The sequence below is a fragment of the Dendrobates tinctorius genome, unplaced genomic scaffold, assembly GCF_039654945.1.
Source record: "Dendrobates tinctorius isolate UK_male_01 unplaced genomic scaffold, ASM3965494v1 ptg000161l, whole genome shotgun sequence".
Classification (NCBI taxonomy): Eukaryota; Metazoa; Chordata; class Amphibia; order Anura; family Dendrobatidae; genus Dendrobates; species Dendrobates tinctorius.
In genome coordinates this window covers 5621075-5647328 of record NW_027361828.1, presented here as the reverse complement: position 1 = coordinate 5647328, position 26254 = coordinate 5621075, and the positions used below count along the sequence as shown (strand labels likewise).

The 26254-nt window shown below is 45.6% G+C and overlaps 1 protein-coding gene across 1 annotated transcript in view; it reads right to left on the bottom strand.

Annotated features, from left to right (window-relative positions):
* The window catches only part of USP38 (ubiquitin specific peptidase 38), an 81984-nt gene extending 58499 nt beyond the window's left edge, over positions 1–23485 (bottom strand). Inside the window, exons 1-3 of the mRNA XM_073549782.1 lie at positions 23209–23485; positions 16903–17613; positions 8507–8642 (exon numbers count right to left, since the gene is read on the bottom strand). Of these exons, the coding sequence (XP_073405883.1) occupies positions 8507–8642; positions 16903–17584 (818 nt within the window). The 5' untranslated portion in view covers positions 17585–17613; positions 23209–23485. The remainder of the gene's footprint in view (positions 1–8506; positions 8643–16902; positions 17614–23208) is intronic.
* Positions 23486–26254: the final 2769 nt, after the last annotated feature.

The window sequence follows — 26254 nt, the reverse complement described above, 5'->3', positions numbered from 1 at the left end:
CCATTTTCGACTCCACAGCCCTGCTTTAACCCCCCCTGAGCTCTTCCTGCACAGTTCTAGTGTTGGCACATCCTCAGTGCCGAGTGTAAATTGAGCTGGACTAGCTACTCAAATAGACAGTCAGCCAGTCCCCTTCACGCAGCACTTTCCAGTGCAGACAGATTTGGGAGTTACTAGGACTGTTATTACTGCTGTACTTCAGCATTTTAGTAATTTTACATATTTATAATAGCAATACATCTGAACACACACACAGCTTTCGCTAAAATTAAAATCCTGACTGATTCACATGAGAATATCTCATTTGTGACCTTGCACAACCATCTACTTGCGGTCAAAGCTCTTTGTCACTGCTCAGATTTCGGTGACAGAAAATCTGACATAAAATTGAGAAAGGGGCCAATAATTCTTTAAAGACCAGGTAATCTTTAATTTTTTGGGGGGTGCTTTCGTTTTCTCCTCACCTTCTTTCACAAACCATATGTCACGGGTTTACCACGTCAGAAAGCCAGACGAGCACATCGTCTGATTTCACATACTCCTGCATTGATTAGAAACACTTCCCCTTCATATTAAACGGTGCAGGTTTGTTAGTAGTGTAAGGGTTAAACTGTTCAGCTTAGAGTTTCTGAATCCTCCCTGCTTGGATGAACTCAGCTGTGCACTATTAGCCACTCCCCTCTGCTATATACAGTATACATGCCTCCGGCAATCTGGATTGCCAGTATTAAGTCTTGTACTGCTTGGTGAGCAGTCGGTGGTTGGTAGAGGCGTTTAGAGTATTGTTCAGTGACTGTTGCTTCAATTTTTTGGCTGTTTGTAAATTCTCTTCCTCTGCCATTTGTCCTTTTCTCCCCAGTATTCCCCTCTGTGGGCTGAGAGTGCATATTTGAATGATTGATATTTTCCTTTATCCCTGTATGTCCTTCCTTGTTCATCTGGTTTGTGTCTATTCCTACACTATTACTCCCAACTTCCCTGGGTGGGGGAGAGGGTCAGATATAGGGCTGATTCAGGAGCTCATCAAGGTGTCTTTATCGTCAGAAGTATTCCAGGGAGCAGAGATAGTTAGGGTGCCCCTAGCGTTAGGGACAGGGAAGGAGCCAAGGCCCCACATAATGTGACAACAGACTTGTAGCTTTTTCATTTTAACATTAACAGATGTGTGAGCGCTAGTTTTTAGAGGGACAAGCTGAGGTTTTGAATAGCACCAATTTTACTATATAATATACAGAAACATGGTAAAAAAGTTACAAGACTGATGAAGTGGTGAGAAAAATGCAAATCTGCTATTTCTGGGGTTTTGATTTTATGGCATTCATTCATTTTGAGGTACAAATGATGTGGAAACAGGTCAGTTCAAGTGAAGGCTTGTTTTTTGCATGATGAGCTGATGTTTTTATTGATACCAAATTTTGTGTACATACAATGCTTTGAATGCACATTATTACATTTTTTTTAAGGAGGTAAGGTGATCCAGAAAATAAAAAAATGCAATTACAGCATTTTGACACCTTCTCTTTATAGCATTTACCAATTGAGATAATTAATTACATAATTTAACAGATTGGACTTTTATAGTAATATCAAATATTTATCTTTGTTCTTTATTTTTAATGGGGGAAGCAGGACAGGCCAGTAACTGGGTAGCGGGTTGATAAGGCACAAGCAGGACAGCCACAATATGGCATAACAGATGCAGATTTTTAGGTGCAAGTTCAGACATCGTAGACAAGCAGCATAGGTACAGGACAGACAGATCAGGATCGGGACTAGGCAAAGGCAGGACAGACTCAGGTATGAGAACAGCAGGGTAGACTGGGACAAAGGGCGGATCAGATATGTAGCACAGCGACCTTACAACTGACTAGCAGGAAACACTAGAATTAATAGGAGAGGATGCCTTATTTACAACATATCTCAGTTATTGACTGGGGACATCTGTCAGCTGTGGGAGCGCAAGTTGGCCCTTAAATAGTCAGGGAGCGCTCGCACTAAGCCTGTGTGCCACGCGCAGTTCCTGGGAGCAGACAGACGCCAAGGGAGCGCGGACTGGTAAGTGCACACGCCAGCGTCAATGCAGCGAGGTGGAGACAAACAAGTGCAGGGGTGCGAGGGTGGTCCTAAAACTTATACTATATATTGTGAAAATCTCTATCCCCTATGGAGCTCAGCCTGTGGCTGAGCTTCACAGGAGGACCGATATAACAGCATCAAGAGCCTTCATCTAACCTGTCATAGCAACCCATGGGTCCTCCCGTGAACTCACCAATGGGGGCTGGCGCACAGAGGCCTCGGCAAAAGTTCAATTCAAGTGCTGCTGTCAGAGACTAACAACAGCATTTAAATTTAAATACAGATACTTGCTATATAATATAGCTGGGATCTGCCACGTATGGAACAAGCACTGCTCGAGCCCCCTGCATACGCAAAGCCCCCTTCCCTAGGGCTTAAATACAAGAACGCTTTACAAAAAGGAGTTAAAGAAGATTTGTCGCCAGATCTTAAAACATAAACAGTATACATCATGGAATAGCGCACCCAGCCCTGAAGAGGATGGTGGACGTACTTTGAAAATACATTCAAGAATTACTATTCAATTCTTTCTGAATATTCAGCATTTTATGAGAAACTATACACGGCCAGATTTTTGGAATCAAAGACACTGTGAAATCAGGGGGGCCTGACCACCCTACTGACAGATTGGCTTTAAAGGGAAGGTGACATCCAAAAAATTTTTTTCAGCAATTGAAAAAATGTAAAGAATTAATGTTTACATTTTCTTAAAAAATATTATCATTTGTTTTTAATTTTGTAAAATATGAAAAATAATTTTAAAAAGTTTGGCATTTCCACTTAACACTAGGGGGAACAGCTACTGAAGTTTGGCACAAAAACCTAGTGCAACTAGCTCACATTACTGCACTGGAGTAAATATGGGTGGAGTTTACTGACATGGGTGTGATGTCATTCCTCTCCTCCCCTTCTGGGTGTTTGCTAAGGGAAAAGAGAGGATGACATCTAGGAACAATAGTGAGCTGCCATTTTGATGGGGCCTGCAAAGTTACTGACTGTCTTTGCATGCAAAGTCTGGATCAGGACAGGTCATCAATCAGCAGAAATGTTTCCTGGATTTCTGAGGAGCAGACAAGCAGACGGTCCATCCATGTGTATAAAACACAGGCTCTATGTACAGTCCCTGGCACCGAACAGGGCGCCCCCCATAGACCAGCACACTGCACTCCTAAAATACTCTGTGCTGCTGTCACCCTGCTCCTTCCACCATATATCAGGCCCCTGTCGCCTCACTTTCACACATTGCCAGGACAGGATCTGAGGAGAGGAATGGGGTCTTCGGTCACCGAGGATGGCAGGCAGCAAGGATTCTGGGAGCAGGGTGACAGCAGCACAGAGTATTTCAGGAGAGCAGTGTGCTGGTCTATGGGGGGGCACAGAGGGAGGTATATGGGGGAGGAGCAGGGTGACAGCAGCACAGAGTATTTCAGGAGAGCAGTATCACACAGGATAGGTTTAGATACACGGCTCAGCACACAGTATCACACAGGATAGGATTAGATACACGGCTCAGCTGACAGTATCACACAGGATAGGATTAGATACACGGCTCAGCAGACAGTATCACACAGGAGAGGATTAGATACACGGCTCAGAAGGCAGTATCACACAGGATAGGATTAGATACAGGGCTCAGCAGTCAGTATCACACAGGAGAGGATTAGATACAGGGCTCAGCAGTCAGTATCACACAGGAGAGGATTACATGTCCAGCAGATTGCCAAGTGTTTTGAAACAGCAGGGAGCAGCTCCTCCTATGTTTTGCAAGAGCAGGGGCTGCAGCTGGCCGTGTGTTTTGGAAAGAGCAGGTCGTCTCCAGCAGCTCGTCCTGGTTCCTCTCCTATAGCTGGTATGTGCAGAGTGAACATCCAAGCCCTGTTATGCTGGAACAGTACAGCATCCTGGACTTGCAATAGAGTGTAAATGAAGCTAAAAGACAAGCACTGGGCTCTAATAAGATGGCGCCTGGCCACACCTACAGCTGTGAATTGAGCTGCCCACAGAGGCGTGCCCAGTTCACTCCTGATGCAGCTGCAATGAAAGAGATAGGGTCGGGAGCCAACTATTGTCTCTTATGCCCAGGGACTGCCGTAAATGAGCATGGAAAGTGTCGCTCAGCAGCCAGAGAGGTAAGATGGCAGCCCCCAGTGGCTGCATTACTACAGAAAAAAGAAAATAGTATAAAAAGATATTGTCCCCTAAGCTTGACTCAGTGGTGTGCATGTTTTTTTTTTACTGTATTAATGCCACCACTGGGGGCTGCCATCTTACCTTTCTGGCTGCTGAACGACACTTTCCATGCTCATTTACGGCAGTCCCTGGGCATAAGAGACAATAGTTGGCTCCCGACCCTATCTCTTTCATTGCAGCTGCATCAGGAGTGAACTGGGCACGCTCTGTGGGCAGCTCAATTCACAGCTATACAGTTTTGGCCAAAAGTATTGACACCCCAGCAATTCTGTCAGATAATACTCAGTTTCTTCCTGAAAATGATTGCAATCACAAATTCTTTGGTATTATTATCTTCATTTAATTTGTCTTAAATGAAAAAACACAAAAGAGAATGAAACAAAAAGCAAAACATTGATCATTTCACACAAAACTCCAAAAATGGGCCAGACAAAATTATTAGCACCCTCAGCCTAATACTTGGTTGCACATCCTATAGCCAAAATAACTGTGACCAAACGCTTCCGGTAACCATCAATGAGTTTCTTACAATGCTCTGCTGGAATTTTAGACCATTCTTCTTTGGCAAACTGCTCCAGGTCCCTGATATTTGAACGGTGCCTTCTTCAAACTGCCATTTTTAGATCTCTCCTCAGGTGTTCTATGGGATTCAGGTCTGGACTCATTGCTGGCCACCTTAGAAGTCTCCAGTGCTTTCTCTCAAACCATTTTCTAGTGCTTTTTGAAGTGTGTTTTGGGTCATTGTCCTGCTGGAAGACCCATGACCTCTGAGGGAGACCCAGCTTTCTCACACTGGGCCCTACATTATGCTGCAAAATTTGTTGGTAGTCTTCAGACTTCATAATGCCATGCACACGGTCAAGCAGTCCAGTGCCAGAGGCAGCAAAGCAACCCCAAAACATCAGGGAACCTCCGCCACGTTTGACTATAGGGACCGTGTTCTTTTCTTTGAATGCCTCTTTTTTCTCTCCTGTAAACTCTGTTGATGCCTTTGCCCAAAAAGCTCTACTTTTGTCTCATCTGACCAGAGAACATTCTTCCAAAACGTTTTAGGCTTTTTCAGGTAAGTTTTGGCAAACTCCAGCCTGGCTTTTTTATGTCTCGGGGTAAGAAGTGGGGTCTTCCTGGGTCTCCTACCATACAGTCCCTTTTCATTCAGACGCCGACGGTTAGTACGGGTTGACACTGTTGTACCCTCGGACTGCAGGGCAGCTTGAACTTGTTTGGATGTTAGTCGAGGTTCTTTATCCAACATCCGCACAATCTTGCGTTGAAATCTCTTGTCAATTTTTCTTTTCCATCCACATCTAGGCGAGGTTAGCCACAGTGCCATAGGCTTTAAACTTCTTGATGACACTGCGCACGGTAGACACAGGAACATTCAGGTCTTTGTAGATGGACTTGTAGCCTTGAGATTGCTCATGCTTCCTCACAATTTGGTTTCTCAAGTCCTCAGACAGTTCTTTGGTCTTCTTTCATTTCTTCATGCTCAATGTGGTACACACAAGGACACAGGTTGAGTCAACTTTAATCCATGTCAACTGGCTGCAAGTGTGATTTAGGCTGGTTTCACATTTGCGTTAAAACAACGCAGCATGTTGCATTTCGGCGCGCACCGTCAAAAGTGCGCAGCACGCTACTTTCACACTGGCAGCGCATGATCTGCGCACCCTATGCTAAAGATAGGGTGCGCCGATCGCATGCGTGCAAATGCGAAAGTAGGCGGTGATCCCGGATGGGGCGGGCAGGGAGCCGGCTCAGGGCGGGGCTTAACGACGCAGGGCGCAGCGTTGTTTTAACGCAAATGTGAAACCAGCCTTAGTTATTGCCAACACCTGCTAGGTGCCACAGGTAAGTTACAGGTGCTGTTAATTACACAAATTAGAGAAGCATCACATGATTTTTCGAACAGTGCCAATACTTTTGTCCACCCTCTTTTTTATGTTTTTTTTATGTTTGGTGTGGAATTATATCCAATTTAGCTTTAGGACAATTCTTTTTGTGTTTTTTAATTTAAGACAAATTAAATGAAAGAATTTGTGTTTGCAATCATTTTCAGGAAAAAACTGAGTATTATCTGACAGAATTGCAGGGGTGTCAATACTTTTGGCCACAACTGTAGGTGTGGCCAGGCACCATCTTATTAGAGCCCAGTGCTTTCCTTTTAGCTCCATTTACACTCTATTGCAAGCCCTGTTATCACTGATGCTGTACTGTTCCAGCATAACGGCTTGGATGTTCACTCTGCACATACCAGCTGCAGGAGAGGATACAGGACGAGCTCCTGGAGACCGAGCTGCTCGTTCCAAAACACCCGACCAGCTGCTGCCCCAGCTCTTGCAAAACATAGGAGGAGCTGCTCCCTGCTGTTTCAAAACACTTAGCAATCTGCTGGACATCTAATCGTCTCCTGTGTGATACTGACTGCAGAGCCGTGTATCTAATCCTCTCCTGTGTGATACTGTGTGCTGAGCCGTGTATCTAATCCTCTCCTGTGTGATACTGACTGCTGAGCCGTGTATCTAATCCTCTCCTGTGTGATACTGACTGCTGAGCCGTGTATCTAATCCTCTCCTGTGTGATACTGACTGCTGAGCCGTGTATCTAATCCTCTCCAGTGTGATACTGACTGCTGAGCCGTGTATCTAATCCTCTCCAGTGTGATACTGACTGCTGAGCCGTGTATCTAATCCTATCCTGTGTGATACTGACTGCTGAGCCGTGTATCTAATCCTATCCTGTGTGATATTGTGTACTGAGCCGTGTATCTAATCCTATCCTGTGTGATATTGTGTACTGAGCCGTGTATCTAATCCTCTCCAAGGTGATACTGACTGCTGAGCCGTGTATCTAATACACTCCAGTGTGATACTGACTGCTGAGCCGTGTATCTAATCCTATCCCGTGTGATACTGACTGCTGAGCGTGTATCCAATTCAATCCCGTGTGATACTGACTGCTGAGCCGTGTATCTAATACTATCCTGTGTGATACTGACTGCTGAGCCGTGTATCTAATCCTATCCTGTGTGATACTGCTCTCCTGAAATACTCTGTGCTGCTGTCACCCTGCTCATCCACCATATATCTCCCTCTGTGCCTCCCATAGACCAGTACACTGCTCTCCTGAAATACTCCGTGCTCCTCCCCCATATATCTCCCTCTGTGACCCCCCATAGAGCAGCACACTGCTCTCCTGAAATACTCTGTGCTGCTGTCACCCTGCTCCCAGAATCCTTGCTGCCTGCCATCCTCGGTGACCGAAGACCCCATTCCTCACCTCAGTTCCTGTCCTGGCGATGTGTGAAAGCGAGGCGACAGGGGCCTGATATATGGTGGAAGGAGCAGGGTGACAGCAGCACAGAGTATTTCAGGAGAGCAGTGTGCTGGTCTATGGGGGGCACCCTGTTCGGTGCCAGGGATTGTACATAGAGCGCTGTGTTTTATACACATGGATGAACTATCTTCTTGTCTGCTCCACAGAAATCCAGGAAACATTTCTGCTGATTGATGACCTGTTCTGATCCAGACTTTGCATGCACAGTCAGTAACTTTGCAGGCCCCATCAAAATGGCTGCTCACTGTGTTCCTAAATGTCATCCTCTCTTTTCCCTTAGCAAACACCCAGAAGGGGAGGAGAGGAGTGACATCACACCCATGTCAGCAGATTCCACCCATAATTACTGCAGGGCAGTAATGTGAGCTAGTTGTACACTAGGTTTTTGTGCCAAATTTCAGTAGCTGCTCCCCCTAGTGTAAACAAGTGAAAATGCCAAACATTTTAAAACTATTTTTCATATTTTACAAAATTAAAAACAAATGATAATATTTTTTAAGAAAACGTAAACATTACTTCTTCACATTTTTTCAATTGCTGAAAAAATTTTTTTTGGATGGCACCTTCCCTTTAAAGTCAATAGCTCTATGTTTAGAATTTGCCATCACATTTTCAGGAATAGGGGTTTCTGAGCACTGGCAAAAAGCCCTAAGGCAATTTTGTTCTGGAAATCAGATTTATCAAGCTCCTATCAGGAAATATTTTGGACATTGTGGAAGGTTTATCAAAACTATATTTGCAGTTTTCCATAGCGATAATCTACTTAAGTCTAGTTGAGTGAAATTTTAGAGTACTGGTTAAATTGTGGTAAAGTTGCCAATAATATGAAATATTTTGCTCCTATTGAGCCATAACCTTTAATGTAGTGCTGTCCAGCCTAACAGCGATTACTAAAGTGGAGTACCTGCACAGAGCCTGGGTCATGCTTGCATCCTTCACATTAGGATCCGTGGTCAAACTTCTGATGAGGACAGTGATCATCTGTAAAGGAATATGCTGTACTAGGCTGGCCAAGGCAACAGACGGTTCAAAGGAAGCATCTGAAATAAATCATCCCCAAATAGAAACACATTAAGCAACAGTGTGAATACAGCTATGTGGTACAGTGAAGATAGACTCAAAGACCATGGGTAAGACAAGTGTCCACAAAAACTGCAGAACCTTAAAAGATAACACAACTAAAGCACAAATGTACAGGCACAAACAAGAAGACATGTCACCAAGTCATAACCAGCCATTATTTGCTCAATTATTTTATTCCCGCTGCTCCCCTGAATATTCCATTTTTTTTTTTTTTTTAAGGGAGTCTGTCAGTAGAATCAACCGACCTAAGCCGTATATATGGGCATGCAGGTCATAAAAAGATGAATAAAATGACATCTTGATATCTGATGTCTAATTCCATAGAAATTCAATTTTCTTTCATGTAAATAAGCTGTTAAGCACTATGGACAGACACTGATTTCTCTGAGAATCTGCCTCCAGTGCTTATTTTAAATGAAAAGGGAGAGTTACCAGAGTAAGACATGTAATAACTAACACTTTGCTTTCATAATCATACACTCCTCTGGAACGAGATCAGAGCTAACGTTGTACAGCAGAAGTGACGCTTGTCTCATTACAATACAGGAAAGATGTTTATCTTTGTACCGTGTTAGCCAGTACATAGAAAAATATTCAGAATTGAGAGTCCTCAGTGGTTGATACCTTTTAATGGCTAACTGAAAAGATTGTAACAAATTGCAAGTTTTCAAGACTACTCAGGTCTCTTCATCAGGCATTGACTTGTATTAGTCTGGCCTGATAAAGAGACCTGAGTAGTCTCGAAAGCTTGCAATGTCTTATCATCTTTTCAATTAGCCATTAAAAGGTATCAACCACTGAGGACTCTCAATTATGAATATTTTTCTGTCTCATTACAAACATTTGCAGCAGCACTTGTTCTCTCCTAATAAATCAGCTTCCATCTTAGCAGCCAATGTGGGGAAGGGCAGTAGAGCAAAGCTGACAGCACTGCGAGAAGACAAGTGCAAAAGTGCTTTTTGTGTTTGTAACGGCACAAAGATCTACTCTGCTGTACTCTCTGATTTATCTGGACTTTGCAAAGGCACTTGATACTGTACTACATAACAACCTTATACTGAAGCTCAATAAGCATGGACTGGGGGGAAACTATATTCAGAAGGGTAAGGAATTGGCTAAATGACAGGAAATAAAGTCATCATAAATGGTGCGTTCTCTAAATGGGATATAGTCAGCAGTGGGATACCGCAGGGATCTGTGCTAGGACCGATTCTTTTTAACCTCTTTATTAATGACCTTTTGGATGGGATTGAGAGTAAAGTGTCAGTCTTTGCTTTGCTGACGTCACCAAACTATGTAGGATACTAACATCTGACCTTGACAGCACAATTTTGCAAAATCTGGATAAGATAAGCAAACACTTGACAAATGAGATTTAATGTAGATAACTGTAGAATAATGCACCTAGGACGGAGTAATCCTATTCTTGCATATACATTAAATGGGACCATACATGGGACTACAGAACAGGAGAAGGACATGGGTTTTCTGGTTACAGGTAAGCTGAGCAGTAGTAGTCAATGTCAGGCAGTAGCCACAAAAGCAAACAAGATTTTAGGGTATACAAAAAGAAAGATATAAACCACTAGTGAGGCCACATCTAGAATATGAGATCCAGTTTTGGGCTCCACATTTAAAAAAGGACATTCAGAAATTAAAGTCAGTTCAAAGGTGGGCAACTACATTAATACAAGGGATGGAAGGCCTCTCATAAGAGGAGAAGTTGGGCTTGTTTAGCTTAGAAAAATGATGCCTCAGAGGAGATCTCATTTACATGTATAAATATATGAGTGGTCAGTACAAAGGACTGGCAAATGACTTATTCCTTCTAAAGACCATACTAAGAACCAGGGGGAACTCATTACTGGTGGAAGAAAGGCGATTCCAACAGATAAATAAAATAGGAAAGGGTTTTTTTTATAGATAGAACAGTCAGACTGTGGAATGCCCTACCACAAGAGGTAATAATGGTCGACACAGCTTTTGAAAAAGGTCTGGATCATTTCCTCAATACACAACATTGTGGGTTATAGTTAATTTAGTGACAAAATGAACAATTGGTGGAAAAAGGTTGAACTTGATTTACCTAGGTGTTTTTTCAACTTATATAACCATGCACCTATGCACTGTGTTGGTTATAATCGGACACAGCTTTGTAGCAAAACTGACAGCACTATGAGAGGACAATTGCTGCTGTAAATGTTTGTAATGATACAAAGTTTACTTCTGCTGTACTCTGTGAGCTGTGATCCCAGTCATTACATACAATGCCTACAAGTAGTATTCAACCCCCTGCAGATTTAGCAGGTTTGATAAGATGCAAATAAGTTAGAGCCTTCAAACTTCACACAAGAGCAGGATTTATTAACAGATGCATAAATCTTACAAACCAAAAAGTTATGTTGCTCAGTTAAATTTTAATAAATTTTAAACATACAAGTGTGGGTCAATTATTATTCAACCCCTAGGTTTAATATTTTGTGGAATAACCCTTGTTTGCAATTACAGCTAATAATCGTCTTTTATAAGACCTGATCAGGCCGGCACAGGTCTCTGGAGTTATCTTGGCCCACTCCTCCATGCAGATCTTCTCCAAGTTATCTAGGTTCTTTGGGTGTCTCATGTGGACTTTAATCTTGAGCTCCTTCCACAAGTTTTCAATTGGGTTAAGGTCAGGAGACTGACTAGGCCACTCCAACACCTTGATTTTTTGCCTCTTGAACCAGGCCTTGGTTTTCTTGGCTGTGTGCTTTGGGTCGTTGTCTTGTTGAAAGATGAAATGACGACCCATCTTAAGATCCTTGATGGAGGAGCGGAGGTTCTTGGCCAAAATCTCCAGGTAGGCCGTGCTATCCATCTTCCCATGGATGCGGACCAGATGGCCAGGCCCCTTGGCTGAGAAACAGCCCCACAGCATGATGCTGCCACCACCATGCTTGACTGTAGGGATGGTATTCTTGGGGTCGTATGCAGTGCCATCCAGTCTCCAAACGTCACGTGTGTGGTTGGCACCAAAGATCTCGATCTTGGTCTCATCAGACCAGAGAACCTTGAACCAGTCTGTCTCAGAGTCCTCCAAGTGATCATGAGCAAACTGTAGACGAGCCTTGACATGACGCTTTGAAAGTAAAGGTACCTTACGGGCTCGTCTGGAACGGAGACCATTGCGGTGGAGTACGTTACTTATGGTATTGACTGAAACCAATGTCCCCACTGCCATGAGATCTTCCCAGAGCTCCTTCCTTGTTGTCCTTGGGTTAGCCTTGACTCTTCGGACAAGCCTGGCCTCGGCACGGGAGGAAACTTTCAAAGGCTGTCCAGGCCGTGGAAGGCTAACAGTAGTTCCATAAGCCTTCCACTTCCGGATGATGCTCCCAACAGTGGAGACAGGTAGGCCCAACTCCTTGGAAAGGGTTTTGTACCCCTTGCCAGCCTTGTGACCATCCACGATCTTGTCTCTGATGGCCTTGGAATGCTCCTTTGTCTTTCCCATGTTGACCATGTATGAGTGCTGTTCACAAGTTTGGGGAGGGTTTTAAATAGTCAGAAAAGGCTGGAAAAAGAGATAATTAATCCAAACATGTGAAGCTCATTGTTCTTTGTGCCTGAAATACTTCTTAATACTTTAGGGGAACCAAACAGAATTCTGGTGGTTTGAGGGGTTGAATAATAAATGACCCTCTGAATAAACTTTTCACAATTTAAAAAAAAATTAAACAAAGAAATAACATTCTTTTTTGCTGCAGTGCATTTCACACTTCCATGCTGATCTACAGTCCAAATGTCACAATGCCAAGTTAATTCCGAATGTGTAAACTTGCTAAATCTGCAGGGGGTTGAATACTACTTGTAGGCACTGTATCTCACGCTGGTAACTTCCCCTTTCATTTAAAATAAGCTCTGGAAGCAGAATCTCTGAGCGATCAGTGTCCAGCCCATAGATCTTAGCTAATTTACATATATAAAAAAAGGAGATTTCTCTGAAACAAAATATCAGATAGCAGATATCAAGGTATCATTTTATTCAGCTTCCTATGACTAACATGCCCATGAGATTGCTTAGGAGGGTTGATACCACTGACAGATTTCCTTTAAATCCGCCATACAGTTACTGAGATATGGATTTTTATTTTCTGCTAATTGTTATTTTCTTTACCAAGGGGGCATTGCTCACAGGAAATTAATCCAGAGAAACCTAAAGACACCCCCCCAGAGAATCCTGTGAGTCATTATCACTTGTAAAGACCATAAAAATGAGCACTAAATAATAAGGCCCATTTCTCTTTAACTGTAAGGGCCCCGTCACACATAGCGAGATTGCTGATTTGTGACGCATCAGTGATCTCTCCAGCGATCTCGCTGTGTGTGACATCCATTAGCGACCGCCTCCCCCCCCCCGCCGGGTATCGCTGATCGTGCATGATCATCCTGGGCCATCGCTGCGTGTGGCAGCGGAAGACCAACGATCAGCGACGCTGGTATCTAGGGTAAACAGCGGGTAACTAAGAGCCGCGTGGCTCTTGCATACCCGCTGTTTACCATAGATACCAGCTTGCTCGCTGGTGAGTCTGTCTATGTGACAGGTTATCAGCGATAAGCCTATGTCCCAGCGATCCCATCCATGTCGAATCGCTGGTGGGATCGCTGGGACATCGTTGTGTGTAACGGGGCCTTAAGGTAAATTTAAAAAAAAAGTTGTAAGGGAACCGTTCATCAGTTTTGTCATATAACAACTAAAACTATGACCTTATTCAGCGCCTGTGCTGCATTCCATAAATGCTTTTATAACCCCCTGACTCCCCTGTACATCCCCCAAAAACCTTTTTAAGTTCTCTTTTGCTGTATGGAAATCGGGTCAGTCCGTTCGATTGATGTGGTTTTGGGCCTCTCCATCCCTCCCATCCGGCTGCTGCGCGCTCTTCTTTAATTGACAAGGATGACATCTCGCATCATCCACATTGCCGAGTGAAATCTTGCACCTGTGCACAGAAATAGTGGCTCGTGCCTGTGAACTATGCTTTATCCTACTGAGTCGAAAATGTAAGTGCGCCCACAATAGGGCAAATAAGGTCATTGTTTTAGTTGTTACATGACAAAACTGGTGACAGCTTCTTTTTAAAACTGTAACACTCAGGGGAGTAAAAAATTGCCCTCTTTTACCTTGGTAATAGGTCCTCCATTGATTAAAAAGGAATTTGTCATCAGGTTATTGCTACCTCATCTGAGGGCAACATAATATAGGGGCAGAGACCGTGATTCTAGCAATGTGTCACTTACTGGGCTGCTTACTTCAGTTTTAATAATATCCTTGTTTTATCTGCTGGAGATCCACAAGTTCTCAAAGGCTGTGTGCCCATGTTGCTTTTTTTTAAGCGTTTCCGCAGAGTTTTTCACGCAGCGGAAAAGCTTAAAAACGCATTCCCATGCAATCCGATGGGATTCGGCAGTTGCAGTGCCCATGCTGCAAATTTTAACGCTACGGAATCGCATAGCGGTAAAATCCGCAGCATGTCCATTCTTACAGCAGAATCACAGCGATTCCGCCGCCATAGGATTGCATTGAAACGCTCACTTTACGCATGTGGCTGTGCCCACCATGTGTAAAGTGAGCGATTCATCTGAGGATGGTACCCAGGGTCTGGAGGAGAGGAGACTCTCCTCCATGCCCTGGGTACTATAATCCTGTTAAAAATAGAATTAAAATAAAAAATAGGGATATACTTACCCTCTGTCGGCCCTCGGAGCTCTCCCGCCTCTCAGCCACGCTGCCAGCATCTTCCGTTCCCAGGGATGCATTGCGCGACTCACCTGAGATGACATCGCAGTATTGCGAGTGTGGCGTCACTAAGGTTCTTCGCGCAAAGCATCCCTGGGAACGGAACGTACCGGGAGTGCCGCTGAGGAGATCAGGGGCCGTCAGGTGAGAATAACCATATTTTTTTAATTAATTTTTGACATCCTATTTTTTACTACTGATGCTTCAAATCGCTTGGAAAGCACAAGCATTCTGCAAGCTAAAAACGCTTGCAAAACGCTTGTGTTTTGCCGGAAAACGCATGCGAACTCCGCATGCGTTTTACCAGCGGCAGGGAGTTGCGGAAATGCTGCGGACATTTCCACAGCATTTCTGCAACGTGGGCACTTAGCCTAATGCTGAGCTCTGTATAATTCCACCCACACCACTGATTGGCAGATTCCTGTGTACACTGTGCATAAGCAGAAAGCTGCCAATCAGTGGTGGGGTGGGGTCATACAGAGCTCATGAATATGGAGGACTACCTGGCAGCAGGTTTATTAGTCCTCTAGTGATAGTGTCCTAAGGGAAGTTTTATCAAAACTACACTTAGCAGCAGGGCTGTGGAGTCGGTAAGCCAAACCTCCGACTCCCCAGCCCTGCTTAGCAACCAAGAAAGTAACATATAAATCTGGGTCTCTGTTTCTACATGATGCTGCTCTCAGATTAAGTGGCAAAAATTGACAGACTCTCTTTAAGAGGAGTAGACAGTTGATTGGAGTGGGGCTGTTTCACAGGGAACAGCTTCATGAGGCTATCAGTTATAGATAGAGATCCTGAAGAAGTCATCCCTCTATGATGTCAACTTTTACATGGTTTTAGGCTGTGTGCCCACGATGCGATTTTTAAGCATTTTTGCTGTGATTTTCTGCGCAAAAACGTTTAAAAAACTCGTACAGAACGCACCCCATGCATTCCTATGGCATTCCGCACATGCTGTGCTAATGCTGCGCTTTTTTCCGCGGCGGAATCGCATCGCGGAAAAAACCGCAGCATGTTCATTTTTTTTGCGGAATTGCAGAGAATTACCGCGATTCCACACCCATAGGAATGCATGAGAACTGCTTACTTCCCGCATGTGGCTATACCCAACATGCGCGAAGTTAAGCGTCTCATGTGCGGTTGGTACCCACGGTGTGGAGAAGAGGAGACTGTCCTCCAGGCCCTGGGTACCATACCCCTGTAAAAAAAAAAGAATACAAAAATCGGGGTATATTTACCTTCCGGCGTCACGCGCAGTCATCCCGGGCCTCAGCGTTCCCAGTAATGCCTTGCGGCAAGGTCCTGTGATGACGTAGTCTTGCGTTACTCTAGCGGTCTCGTGAGATCGCTATAGCAACGAGAGACCAACGTCATCACAGGTCTCGCAAGGCATCGCTGAGACTGCACGGTACGTCGGAAGGTAAATATACCCCGATTTTTTATTTTTTTATAATTTTTAACATTCTTTTACTATTGAGGCCGCATAGGCGGCCTCAATAGTAAAAAGCTTGTCACACTTTTGTCAAACACGATGTTTGACGAGTGTGACCAACCTGTCAATCACTTTCCAAGCGATGCTTCAAATCGCTTGGAAAGTGCTTGAATATCGCATGCGAAAATCGCGGCAAAATCGTGAACATAATCGCGGTAAAATCGTGCGGGAAACAAACGCGCGATTTCTGGGAAGGAGTCCGGTTTTGAGTGTCCGGATTAAAACGTAACGTGGGCACATAGCCTTACTCATTTATTGTATTTTTTTTGTATTTTGTAGTGTAGCTTCATGCCACAAAACTACCCGTAGGTGTAAATAGAGCTGGTAGCTAAGAATAAGTTGAAGGTTTAAGTGTACCCACACTCATTGTCCTGCATGGTGAGACCTTCTGACGTTGTATACGAACTGGCCAGAACAGTAGTAGAGGAAGCTGTACCGTGCCAGAAGTATCGCCCAGAGTGCATATGCAATGTACCACACCAGCAGATCTGACCGCTTGGTAACATAAGGCTATGTGCAGACGGTGCGGAATCTGCTGTGGAATTTTCCGCGCAGATTTTACTAAATCTGGAGGTAAAATGACCTGCGTTTTAGTGCAGATTTAGTGCAGTTTTTGTGCGGATTTCCCCTGCAGTTTTCACCTGCAGATTTCTATAATGGAGCAGTTGGAAAACTGCAGCAAAACCGCACAAAAGAAGCGACATGTTGCTTCTTTTATTCCACACCAAATCTGCGCGGAAAAATCTGCAGCATGTGCACAGTGTTTTTTGTTTTACATAGCCTTAAATGGTACTGTACATAACGTGCAGTTCTGCATGGCCAAATCTGCTGCAGAACTGCACAGAATCTGCACCGTGTGCACAGGGCCTAAAAGTGTAAGCAATCAGCACAGATTTTGCTAACTGGACAAAAAGGTCTTCTGATCAGATCTTTACATATCTTGCCTTACCTGTAGAAGAAATAATGGCAAACACTTCTTGTAGGGAAGGCAGTAAAGTGCATGGCTCAGCCTTCCATATATTCTGTAGCAAGCTACTAACTTTGGTGACTTGAGAAACATATTCTCGTAATTCCTTCTCCAGTGTTGAAATACACTGAAAATGTCCAATGGTCCTAACTAGCTGCTGGCAGAAGGATATGGACATTTTACCTTTTGGGACACATTGTACAAAGTCACTCAGGAGCTCACTTAACCTAGCACACAATAATGGCTCTGGCCTTTCACAAACTATCCTCAGAACTTCCACTTGGAGGACAGCAAAGATGTCCAGAACTGAAGGACAACTCATGATCAACTTGAGTCCACTGTGAATGTAGTCAATAATGCCTACATCCTTACGATCTAAGGACCCATAACCTTCTTGTAAGAGCGTTAGTACAAAATTTCTATTGAAAAAGTTCTCAAATTCTGCACGGTGATATCTTGCATATGCTTCCAAAACCTGGTGCCCGACTTGCTTCTGAAAACAGTCCTCACCCTCCAATACCAATCGGGTGGTCAAGGTGAACATAGCTTTGCACTGCTCCTCATTGATTGAGTTCTCAGCAGATTCAACAACCTTTTTGACAATAACTTTCTTCAGGTTTAAAGGATGAGAAGAAGTCACTAAACCTTCCAAAATCTTGTCCATTTTGATGACGCAAACAGAAAGACTTGCATCTGAAAAGAAAAAAAAACATTTAGCTGTGTCATAAAGTCACTTCAATTTGGAGAGACGAGCGGGGCAGGTGGTGATAGCAGACACTGGTGGTAAGTGGAAGTGAGTGGAGCAACCCTAACCCTTTAAAGTTATGACAAAGTGACATAATCCCTACTTGGGTGTGAAGTGACAGTCATATTGTTTTGATCCATGTACTAATTTCTAGAAATGTTGTGACACAATATAATCAGGAGCTTAGGACAGCCGGAGACATGTGACTTCAGAGGCACTGGTTGGGAGGACACTGATGTATAGTTTAACCCCTTAGCGATGACTGTCGTACATGGCCATTAGCTATCACTACATGGAGCAGGCTCAGGAGCAGAGAATGCTCCATGCAACAGAGTAGTCGGGTCCTAAACACATCCAGCTCCAGAGAGTAACTAATGTGATTAGTGTTAGTAAATTAGTTTAATCACTTAAAGGGAATCTGTCACCACTTTTTCCGCATATCATGTAAAAATATTCAACTCAGTGTCACCTATGCATTATAACAGTACTATTTATACCCCTTGACTCCCCACCTTTGATCAATAAATACCGTTTATATTCCTCCCGCGGTGTATGTAAATATGCTCGGTTCGGTCCGATGGGCAGGGCTTATTGTCCGTCTCTCTCTCCCCCGTCTTGATTTATGCATTTCTTTCTTGTAATTACTGCGTTTGCGTACTGTTATCATGTGTGCGCAATCAAATGGCCTTTCGCGACTGCGCAATATGCTTTGCCTAACAGTGGTCATCGCATAAAATCAGTATTGCGCATGTGCCAGCATATGCCATTACGTTCAAAGGCCCGGAAGTATTGCGATGCGAATTGTGTGTTCCCTCATGCATCGCAATAATTCCGGGCCATAGAACGTAATGGCGTATGCCGACGCATGCGCAATACTGATTTTATGTTTTGCCCACTGCGCTCGCCGAAAGGCCTTTTGATTGCGCACGCGCAGTAACAATCTAGTAACTAATAACACCCAAACAGATGCATGTATTTGTGCAAACATCCCAAGTACATGAGAAAAAACAAGAATTGTATTTTGAAGTTGCCAAGTCTCAATCCTGAAGGCTGTGAGATGCTGTGGCATGACCTGAGGAAGACTGAGGCACCCCAGAAATATTTATAGCCTGAAACACATTAGCAGAGAGGAATGATACCAATTTCCTCTTCATTGTGCAACTTTTATTTACAACTTCAAAATACATTTGGCGGAGGGGATCATTACTAAAGGGCATCTACAGGTTAATGACCAGTCCCGACATGTGAAAGAGTAGTAGTTGGTCAGTCTCAGGTTCCTATGTATGGAGCAAAGAACACGTGATACCCGGAGATCCTAGCACCCTCCTGTAACAGCAGCAAGCTACTGTTCATCCATTTAAATGGTGGCACATAAATCGTGCAATTGTTGGGTGCCAACACGGTGAAGGCCCTCATCTTAGCCCTCAACCTGTATTTTTATGATTTGGCAGGGTGGGGAGGACACTCTACAGATAAATTCAAGGACTAGCTTAATATGAATTTGTTTAATATCAAACTTACTGATGATGCAATAAGAGAAGTGTGGAATTTCTGGATATCCTTACTGAAATAGACGCAAATTCACAATTACAGTCAGATGTTTACCAAAACCTCCCACCAGTGTATTCCTTATTGCATGCTACATCTAGTCATCATTGCACTACTATAAGGGCCAGTTGGAAAATTCCTCAGAGTTAAACAGATAGGTTTTAACTGATCCTAAATGTGAAATACAAGTGGAAGATCTTAAAAGTAGATTTCGATATAGAGGCTACAGCAATTGATGCCTCAATAACGGTTATACCCGTGATTTTTCCTATGACTCACAGCTGAGAAGAAGAGGACAGAGGATTAGAGATCAGCGAATATGTTCAGAAAACGATCGCCGAATATGAATTTGCTATATTCGTACCGAACTTATGTTTGACGATCGTAGGTAAACACTGTAGAGAACAACACCTAAGCGCCAGAATTCTTGGATATTTTTTCAGCTGCCGCATCACCCCAGAAAATGCAATAATAGTGATCAAATTATCATATGCACCCGAGTGAGAATGGGATCCAAAAAAAAAAAAAAAGTCAGCTTGCTACGCAAAAAAAAAAAAAACAAGCTCAAACAGGTCCATCAATGGTTAAATAAAAGCGTCACGAGTCACAAAAAGTGGTGATACAAACCTTTGCTTTATAAAACACGACCAAAAAAAGAAAAGCAATGGTAGACTTGAGTTTTATAACACTGAAAAGACTTTTTTTTGCAGTGTACAGTATAATGCATATTAAAAATGAACAGAGACATGTAAAATTATAGCTCATCCCCATAAAAAAAAAACATCACAGCTATGTTGCCAGAAAAAATTTTTTTTTATGGTTCTTGTAAGATGAAAAGCGGGAAGGGACCAAAAGTTCCAAAACAGAAGGGAACAAAAACAAACAAAGAAAGAAATTGCCTGCTCATGAAGGGGTTCATTTCTGGGGTGCACTAACTTTCTCTGAGATGCATTTACACTGAAAGATTATCATGTGTTGTCAGTTTAGTATGTGTTTTTCTATAATTGACAATCATGTCACACTTTCCAAGAGGTAAACGCAGAGATCTAGGGAATTCCAAAGGGTTCACTTACTTTTTCTGCCAAGTATAGCTATATAGCCTGAGTTCGTGCTCTTGCGCCATGCTGTCACCTAGTAAGTGTTGCACAATGAATGTGCCGCTGCAGCAGTGACAAGATGAAATACACAACCGCGTGGGCACAAGGCCACAAAATGGAAATAGGACATGAAGGTTTGTGCTGTGTGCCCACTGCCACCAAACCCAGATCAGACTTAACACCCCCAGAGGGAGCAACGATCCTCTATAGGTAGAAGCTATACAACACGTTCTATTAGGGCAGAGCCACTTCATTCACAGACACAGGCTGTATAGCACCAGCACATTGTACATCGCTGTAAACAGGCTAGTCACTGGCGTCATGGGCAGCACAGGTAAACGGGTCGACTCCCGGGAACCAAAGCTTCCATTACTAAAGATGGCGGTACATCTTCAGCGGCTGACAGCTATGCCTGCTGCCGTATAAGTGGACGCTCAGTTAGGCTGAGCACGCATGTGTCTTCAATGGGGAATGAGCCGCTACCAGACTCACCTGGTGACATCTCCTGGGAACAAAACAATGGGGCACTAAAATTCAACACCCTTTTTTCACCCTGATCTTTCCCAGAGAAGTGTCTGCGGACCCCCATAGATACTTGGGCCCTTCTAGTGGAAATCAGCAGGAGACTTTTCTTTAATGTGGAGGAGGAAATTAAAGGGGTTGCCCAATCAACAATAAAAAACAGACGGGACGGCGCTGCTCCTCCGCTGTCATCCCCCGTGGACCCCCCGTCGCCTCCTCAGATCTAAGCCCCGTGGACCCCCCGTCGCTCTCAGCCCCGTGGCCTCCTCAGATCTAAGCCCCGTGGACCCCCCGTCGCTCTCAGCCCCGTGGCCTCCTCAGATCTAAGCCCCGTGGACCCCCCGTCGCTCTCAGCCCCGTGGCCTCCTCAGATCTAAGCCCCGTGGACCCCCCGTCGCTCTCAGCCCCGTGGCCTCCTCAGATCTAAGCCCCGTGGACCCCCCGTCGCTCTCAGCCCCGTGGCCTCCTCAGATCTAAGCCCCGTGGACCCCCCGTCGCTCTCAGCCCCGTGGCCTCCTCAGATCTAAGCCCCGTGGACCCCCCGTCGCTCTCAGCCCCGTGGCCTCCTCAGATCTAAGCCCCGTGGACCCCCCGTCGCTCTCAGCCCCGTGGCCTCCTCAGATCTAAGCCCCGTGGACCCCCCGTCGCTCTCAGCCCCGTGGCCTCCTCAGATCTAAGCCCCGTGGACCCCCCGTCGCTCTCAGCCCCGTGGCCTCCTCAGATCTAAGCCCCGTGGACCCCCCGTCGCTCTCAGCCCCGTGGCCTCCCGTCGCTCTCAGCCCCGTGGCCTCCTCAGATCTAAGCCCCGTGGACCCCCCGTCGCTCTCAGCCCCGTGGCCTCCCGTCGCTCTCAGCCCCGTGGCCTCCTCAGATCTAAGCCCCGTGGACCCCCCGTCGCTCTCAGCCCCGTGGCCTCCTCAGATCTAAGCCCCGTGGACCCCCCGTCGCTCTCAGCCCCGTGGCCTCCTCAGATCTAAGCCCCGTGGACCCCCCGTCGCTCTCAGCCCCGTGGCCTCCTCAGATCTAAGCCCCGTGGACCCCCCGTCGCTCTCAGCCCCGTGGCCTCCTCAGATCTAAGCCCCGTGGACCCCCCGTCGCTCTCAGCCCCGTGGACCCCCCGTCGCTCTCAGCCCCGTGGACCCCCCGTCGCTCTCAGCCCCGTGGCCTCCTCAGATCTAAGCCCCGTGGACCCCCCGTCGCTCTCAGCCCCGTGGCCTCCTCAGATCTAAGCCCCGTGGACCCCCCGTCGCTCTCAGCCCCCTGGCCTCCTCAGATCTAAGCCCCGTGGACCCCTTGTCGCTCTCAGCCCCGTGGCCTCCTCAGATCTAAGCCCCGTGGACCCCCCGTCGCTCTCAGCCCCGTGGACCCCTTGTCGCTCTCAGCCCCGTGGCCTCCTCAGATCTAAGCCCCGTGGACCCCCCGTCGCTCTCAGCCCCGTGGCCTCCTCAGATCTAAGCCCCGTGGACCCCCGTCGCTCTCAGCCCCGTGGCCTCCTCAGATCTAAGCCCCGTGGACCCCCCGTCGCTCTCAGCCCCGTGGCCTCCTCAGATCTAAGCCCCGTGGACCCCCGTCGCTCTCAGCCCCGTGGCCTCCTCAGATCTAAGCCCCGTGGCCCCTGTCGCTCTCAGCCCCGTGGCCTCCTCAGATCTAAGCCCCGTGGCCCCCGTCGCTCTCAGCCCCATGGCCTCCTCAGATCTAAGCCCCGTGGCCCCTGTCACTCTCAGCCCCGTGGCCTCCTCAGATCTAAGCCCCGTGGCCCCCGTCGCTCTCAGCCCCGTGGCCTCCTCAGATCTAAGCCCCGTGGCCCCCGTCACTCTCAGCCCCGTGGCCTCCTCAGATCTAAGCCCCGTGGCCCCCGTCGCTCTCAGCCCCATGGCCTCCTCAGATCTAAGCCCCGTGGCCCCCTCAGATCTAAGCCCCGTGGCCCCCGTCGCTCTCAGCCCCATGGCCTCCTCAGATCTAAGCCCCGTGGCCCCCGTCGCTCTCAGCCCCGGGACCTCCACTGATCTCCTTACATGTACAATGTCACATGACCGCTTCCGTCTGATGAAAGAGTGAAGGCTGCAGTGGTCACATTATCCAGAGACTGGTGAGGACACAGGGCTGAGAGCCTTGTTTTATGTAGCACCATAGGGACGGTCACAGAGCTGGCCACTAGTGGACTATCCCTTTAAGGCGTTAGTTTAGGGGCCTCTCGGGGTATAAGTAGCAGGAAGGCCCCGTGCTGCTGGGCTGAGGGCAGTGACCCCTCACACTGAGCTCTGAGGTGACGGGACCCCTCCGGCACAATGCCAGGCAGCACCACAGTGCCTACATGGCGGGGGAGAGCAGCTCTCCGGTGTTCCCCTCACCTCTTCCGGCTGCCATTGCACTCACCTGTCACTGACTCGGCACAGCAGGGCCTGCAGCTTCAGCATCGGTCGGCGCCGACGTCCACAGCGGAGAACAAGTCGCGCAGCTACAATCTGGGTCACAGGTAAACGCCACTAGTCACTGCTCCTACACACAGCGCCGCCATATTGTGCGGTAAGGCTCATACCGGGAAGGACCTTCCGAGTGACGTCACATGGTCAGGTGACATCATCGAGTCATGTGACAGTGAAGCAGGCGGCGTAGCAGCAGAGCAGAGGCGCTAGTACGCCTGTGTGTGCCGGGTGTGATGGCCGCGTCAGGATCGGAGGTGATCTTTTGAGGATTTCCCCATACCCACACCGCAGTAGACGCCTCATTGCTGAGGTGATCGGAGTGGATCTGGTGAGGTCCTCAGGTAGTCACCTCTGATCTAGACAGTGCAGCACTGACAGGACTAGAATAGAGCCCCTCATACAAACTTCACTGTAGGCTCCTCATCTGGCTGCTTAATGGTTTTTTATGGCGTTTCTCAAGGTTTTAATGGAGCAAACAGCGTAAGTCAGACTTGAATATTTGTTTTTCCTGATTTAGAATATGTACATATTTATTGTTGCTTTTGGTAATATAAGTACAGGCAGGGTCAGGCTGGGATGTCTGGGGCCCACCAGGGGAATGGACTCTAGGGGCCCACCCTACAGTTATATGCAAGTATCTGCGCTATCCCCATTATAGTGGAGTATCGGCTGTAAACCACAGGCGGCTCCTGGACATTTACTGTGCGCCCCCATAAGGCCGTAGAATCATAGAATCGTAGAGTTGGAAGGGACCTCCTGGGCCATCTGGTCCAACCCCCTGCTCAAAGCAGGATTCGCTAAATCATCCCAGTCAGATGTCTGTCCAGCCTCTGTTTGAAGACTTCCATTGGAGGAGAACTCACCACTTCTCGTGGCAGCCTGTTCCACTCATTGATCACTCTAACTGTCAAAAAGTTTTTTCTAATATCTAATCTGTGTCTCCTCCCATTCAGTTTCATCCCATTGCTTCTAGTCTTTCCTTGTGCAAATGAGAATAAAGTTGATCCTTCAACAATGTGACAGCCCTTGAGATATTTGTAGACAGCTATTAAGTCTCCTCTCAGTCTTCTCTTTTGCAAACTAAACATTCCCAAATCCTGCAACCTTTCCTCATAAGACAGGGTTTGCAGACCGGTCACCATTCTGGTCGCTCTTTTCTGAACTTGCTCCAGTTTGTTGATGTCTTTTTTAAAATGTGGCGCCCAAAATTGGACACAATATTCCAGATGAGGTCTGACCAAAGAGGAGTAGAGGGAAATAATTACTTCACGTGATCTAGACTGTATGCTTCTGTTAATACATCCTAGAATTGTATTTGCCTTTTTTGCTGCTGCATCACACTGTTGACTCATATTCAGTCTGTGATCTATTAGTATACCCAAGTCTTTTTCACATGTGCTGTCACTTAGCCCTATTCCTCCCATTCTGTATATGCTTTTTTCATTTTTAATGCCCAGATGTAGTACTTTGCATTTTTCCCTGTTAAAAACCATTCTGTTAGTTGCTGCCCACTGCTCCAGTTTATTTATATCTTTTTGAATCCTCTCTCTCTCTTCTCTAGTATTAGCTATCCCTCCTAGCTTTGTGTCATCAGCAAATTTAATCAGTTTACCTCAATTCCTTCATCTAAATCGTTGATAAAGATGTTGAACAATACAGGGCCCAGGACAGAGCCCTGTGGTACCCCACTTGAGACATTCTTCCAACTGGATGTGCAGCCATTTACGACCACTCTTTGGGTCCGATCACTAAGCCAGTTATGAATCCACCTAACAGTTGCCTTGTCCATTCCATACTTAGTCATTTTTTCAATAAGGATTGTATGAGAGACTTTGTCAAATGCTTTGCTGAAGTCAAGATATACTATATCTACAGCAATCAGTGATTCCGTCATAGAAGGAAATTAAGTTAGTCTGACATGACTTATTAGTTACAAACCCATGCTGACTCTGTTTAATCACTTCATTCTTATCCAGGTACTGACATACATGTTGTTTAATAATTTGTTCAAAGATCTTTCCTGGTATAGAAGTCAGACTCACCGGCCTATAGTTGCCTGGGTCCACCTTCTTCCCCTTTTTGAAGATAGGAACAACATTTGCTCTTCTCCAGTCTTCTGGGACTTCTCCTGTTCTCCAAGAATTTTCAAAGATTATGGAGAGGGGTTCAAAGATTATGGAGAGGGGTTCAAAAATTTCTTCTGCTATCTCCTTCAGTACTCTGGGGTGTAATTCATCTGGACCTGGAGACTTGAATTCATTTAGGTTAGCAAAGTGTTTCCTCACTATCTTTCTGTTTATAGATATCCTGGATTCTTCTATACCCTTAATAGGACAGTGAAGAACAGTTGATGTTACGTTTCCTTTCTGAGAGAAAACAGATGCAAAATAGGAATTTAAAAGTTCGGCCTTCTCAACATCCTGTCTTATCCTTTCATCATTTTCATCCTGTAAAAATCCTATAGCATCTTTGACTTTCCTTTTACTTTTGACACATCCCCAAAATCCTTTATTATTGCTTTTGACATCTCTTGCAAGCCTCAATTCATTTTCGGCTTTAGCTAATCTGATTTGTGCCCTGCAGGTTCTGCAGACAGCATTATATTCTTCTTTAGATATGCCTCCCTCTTTCCATTTTATAAACATTTTTTTTCTTCCTTTTTAGCATGTGCTCAAGTTCTGTGTTCATCCATCCTGGTTTCCTTAAATGCTTCCTATTCTTCCCTCTTTTCGGAATTGTTAACAATTGTGCTTTGAGAATTTCATTTTTCAAGATTTCCCATCCTTCCTGGACATTTTTGTCTTTAAGGATATCCAGCCATTGGATCCCTCCAATTCTCTTTCTGAATCCCTTAAAATCTGCCTTTCTGAAATCTAACCTTGACGTCGGAGTTCGTGTTCACACACAGCATTTTTTTCGCGTTTTTCCCACGGATTTACCAAAAAATCCCCTCAAAAAATGCTTAAAGGAAGCTTCCCATTCATTTTAAGGCCTCT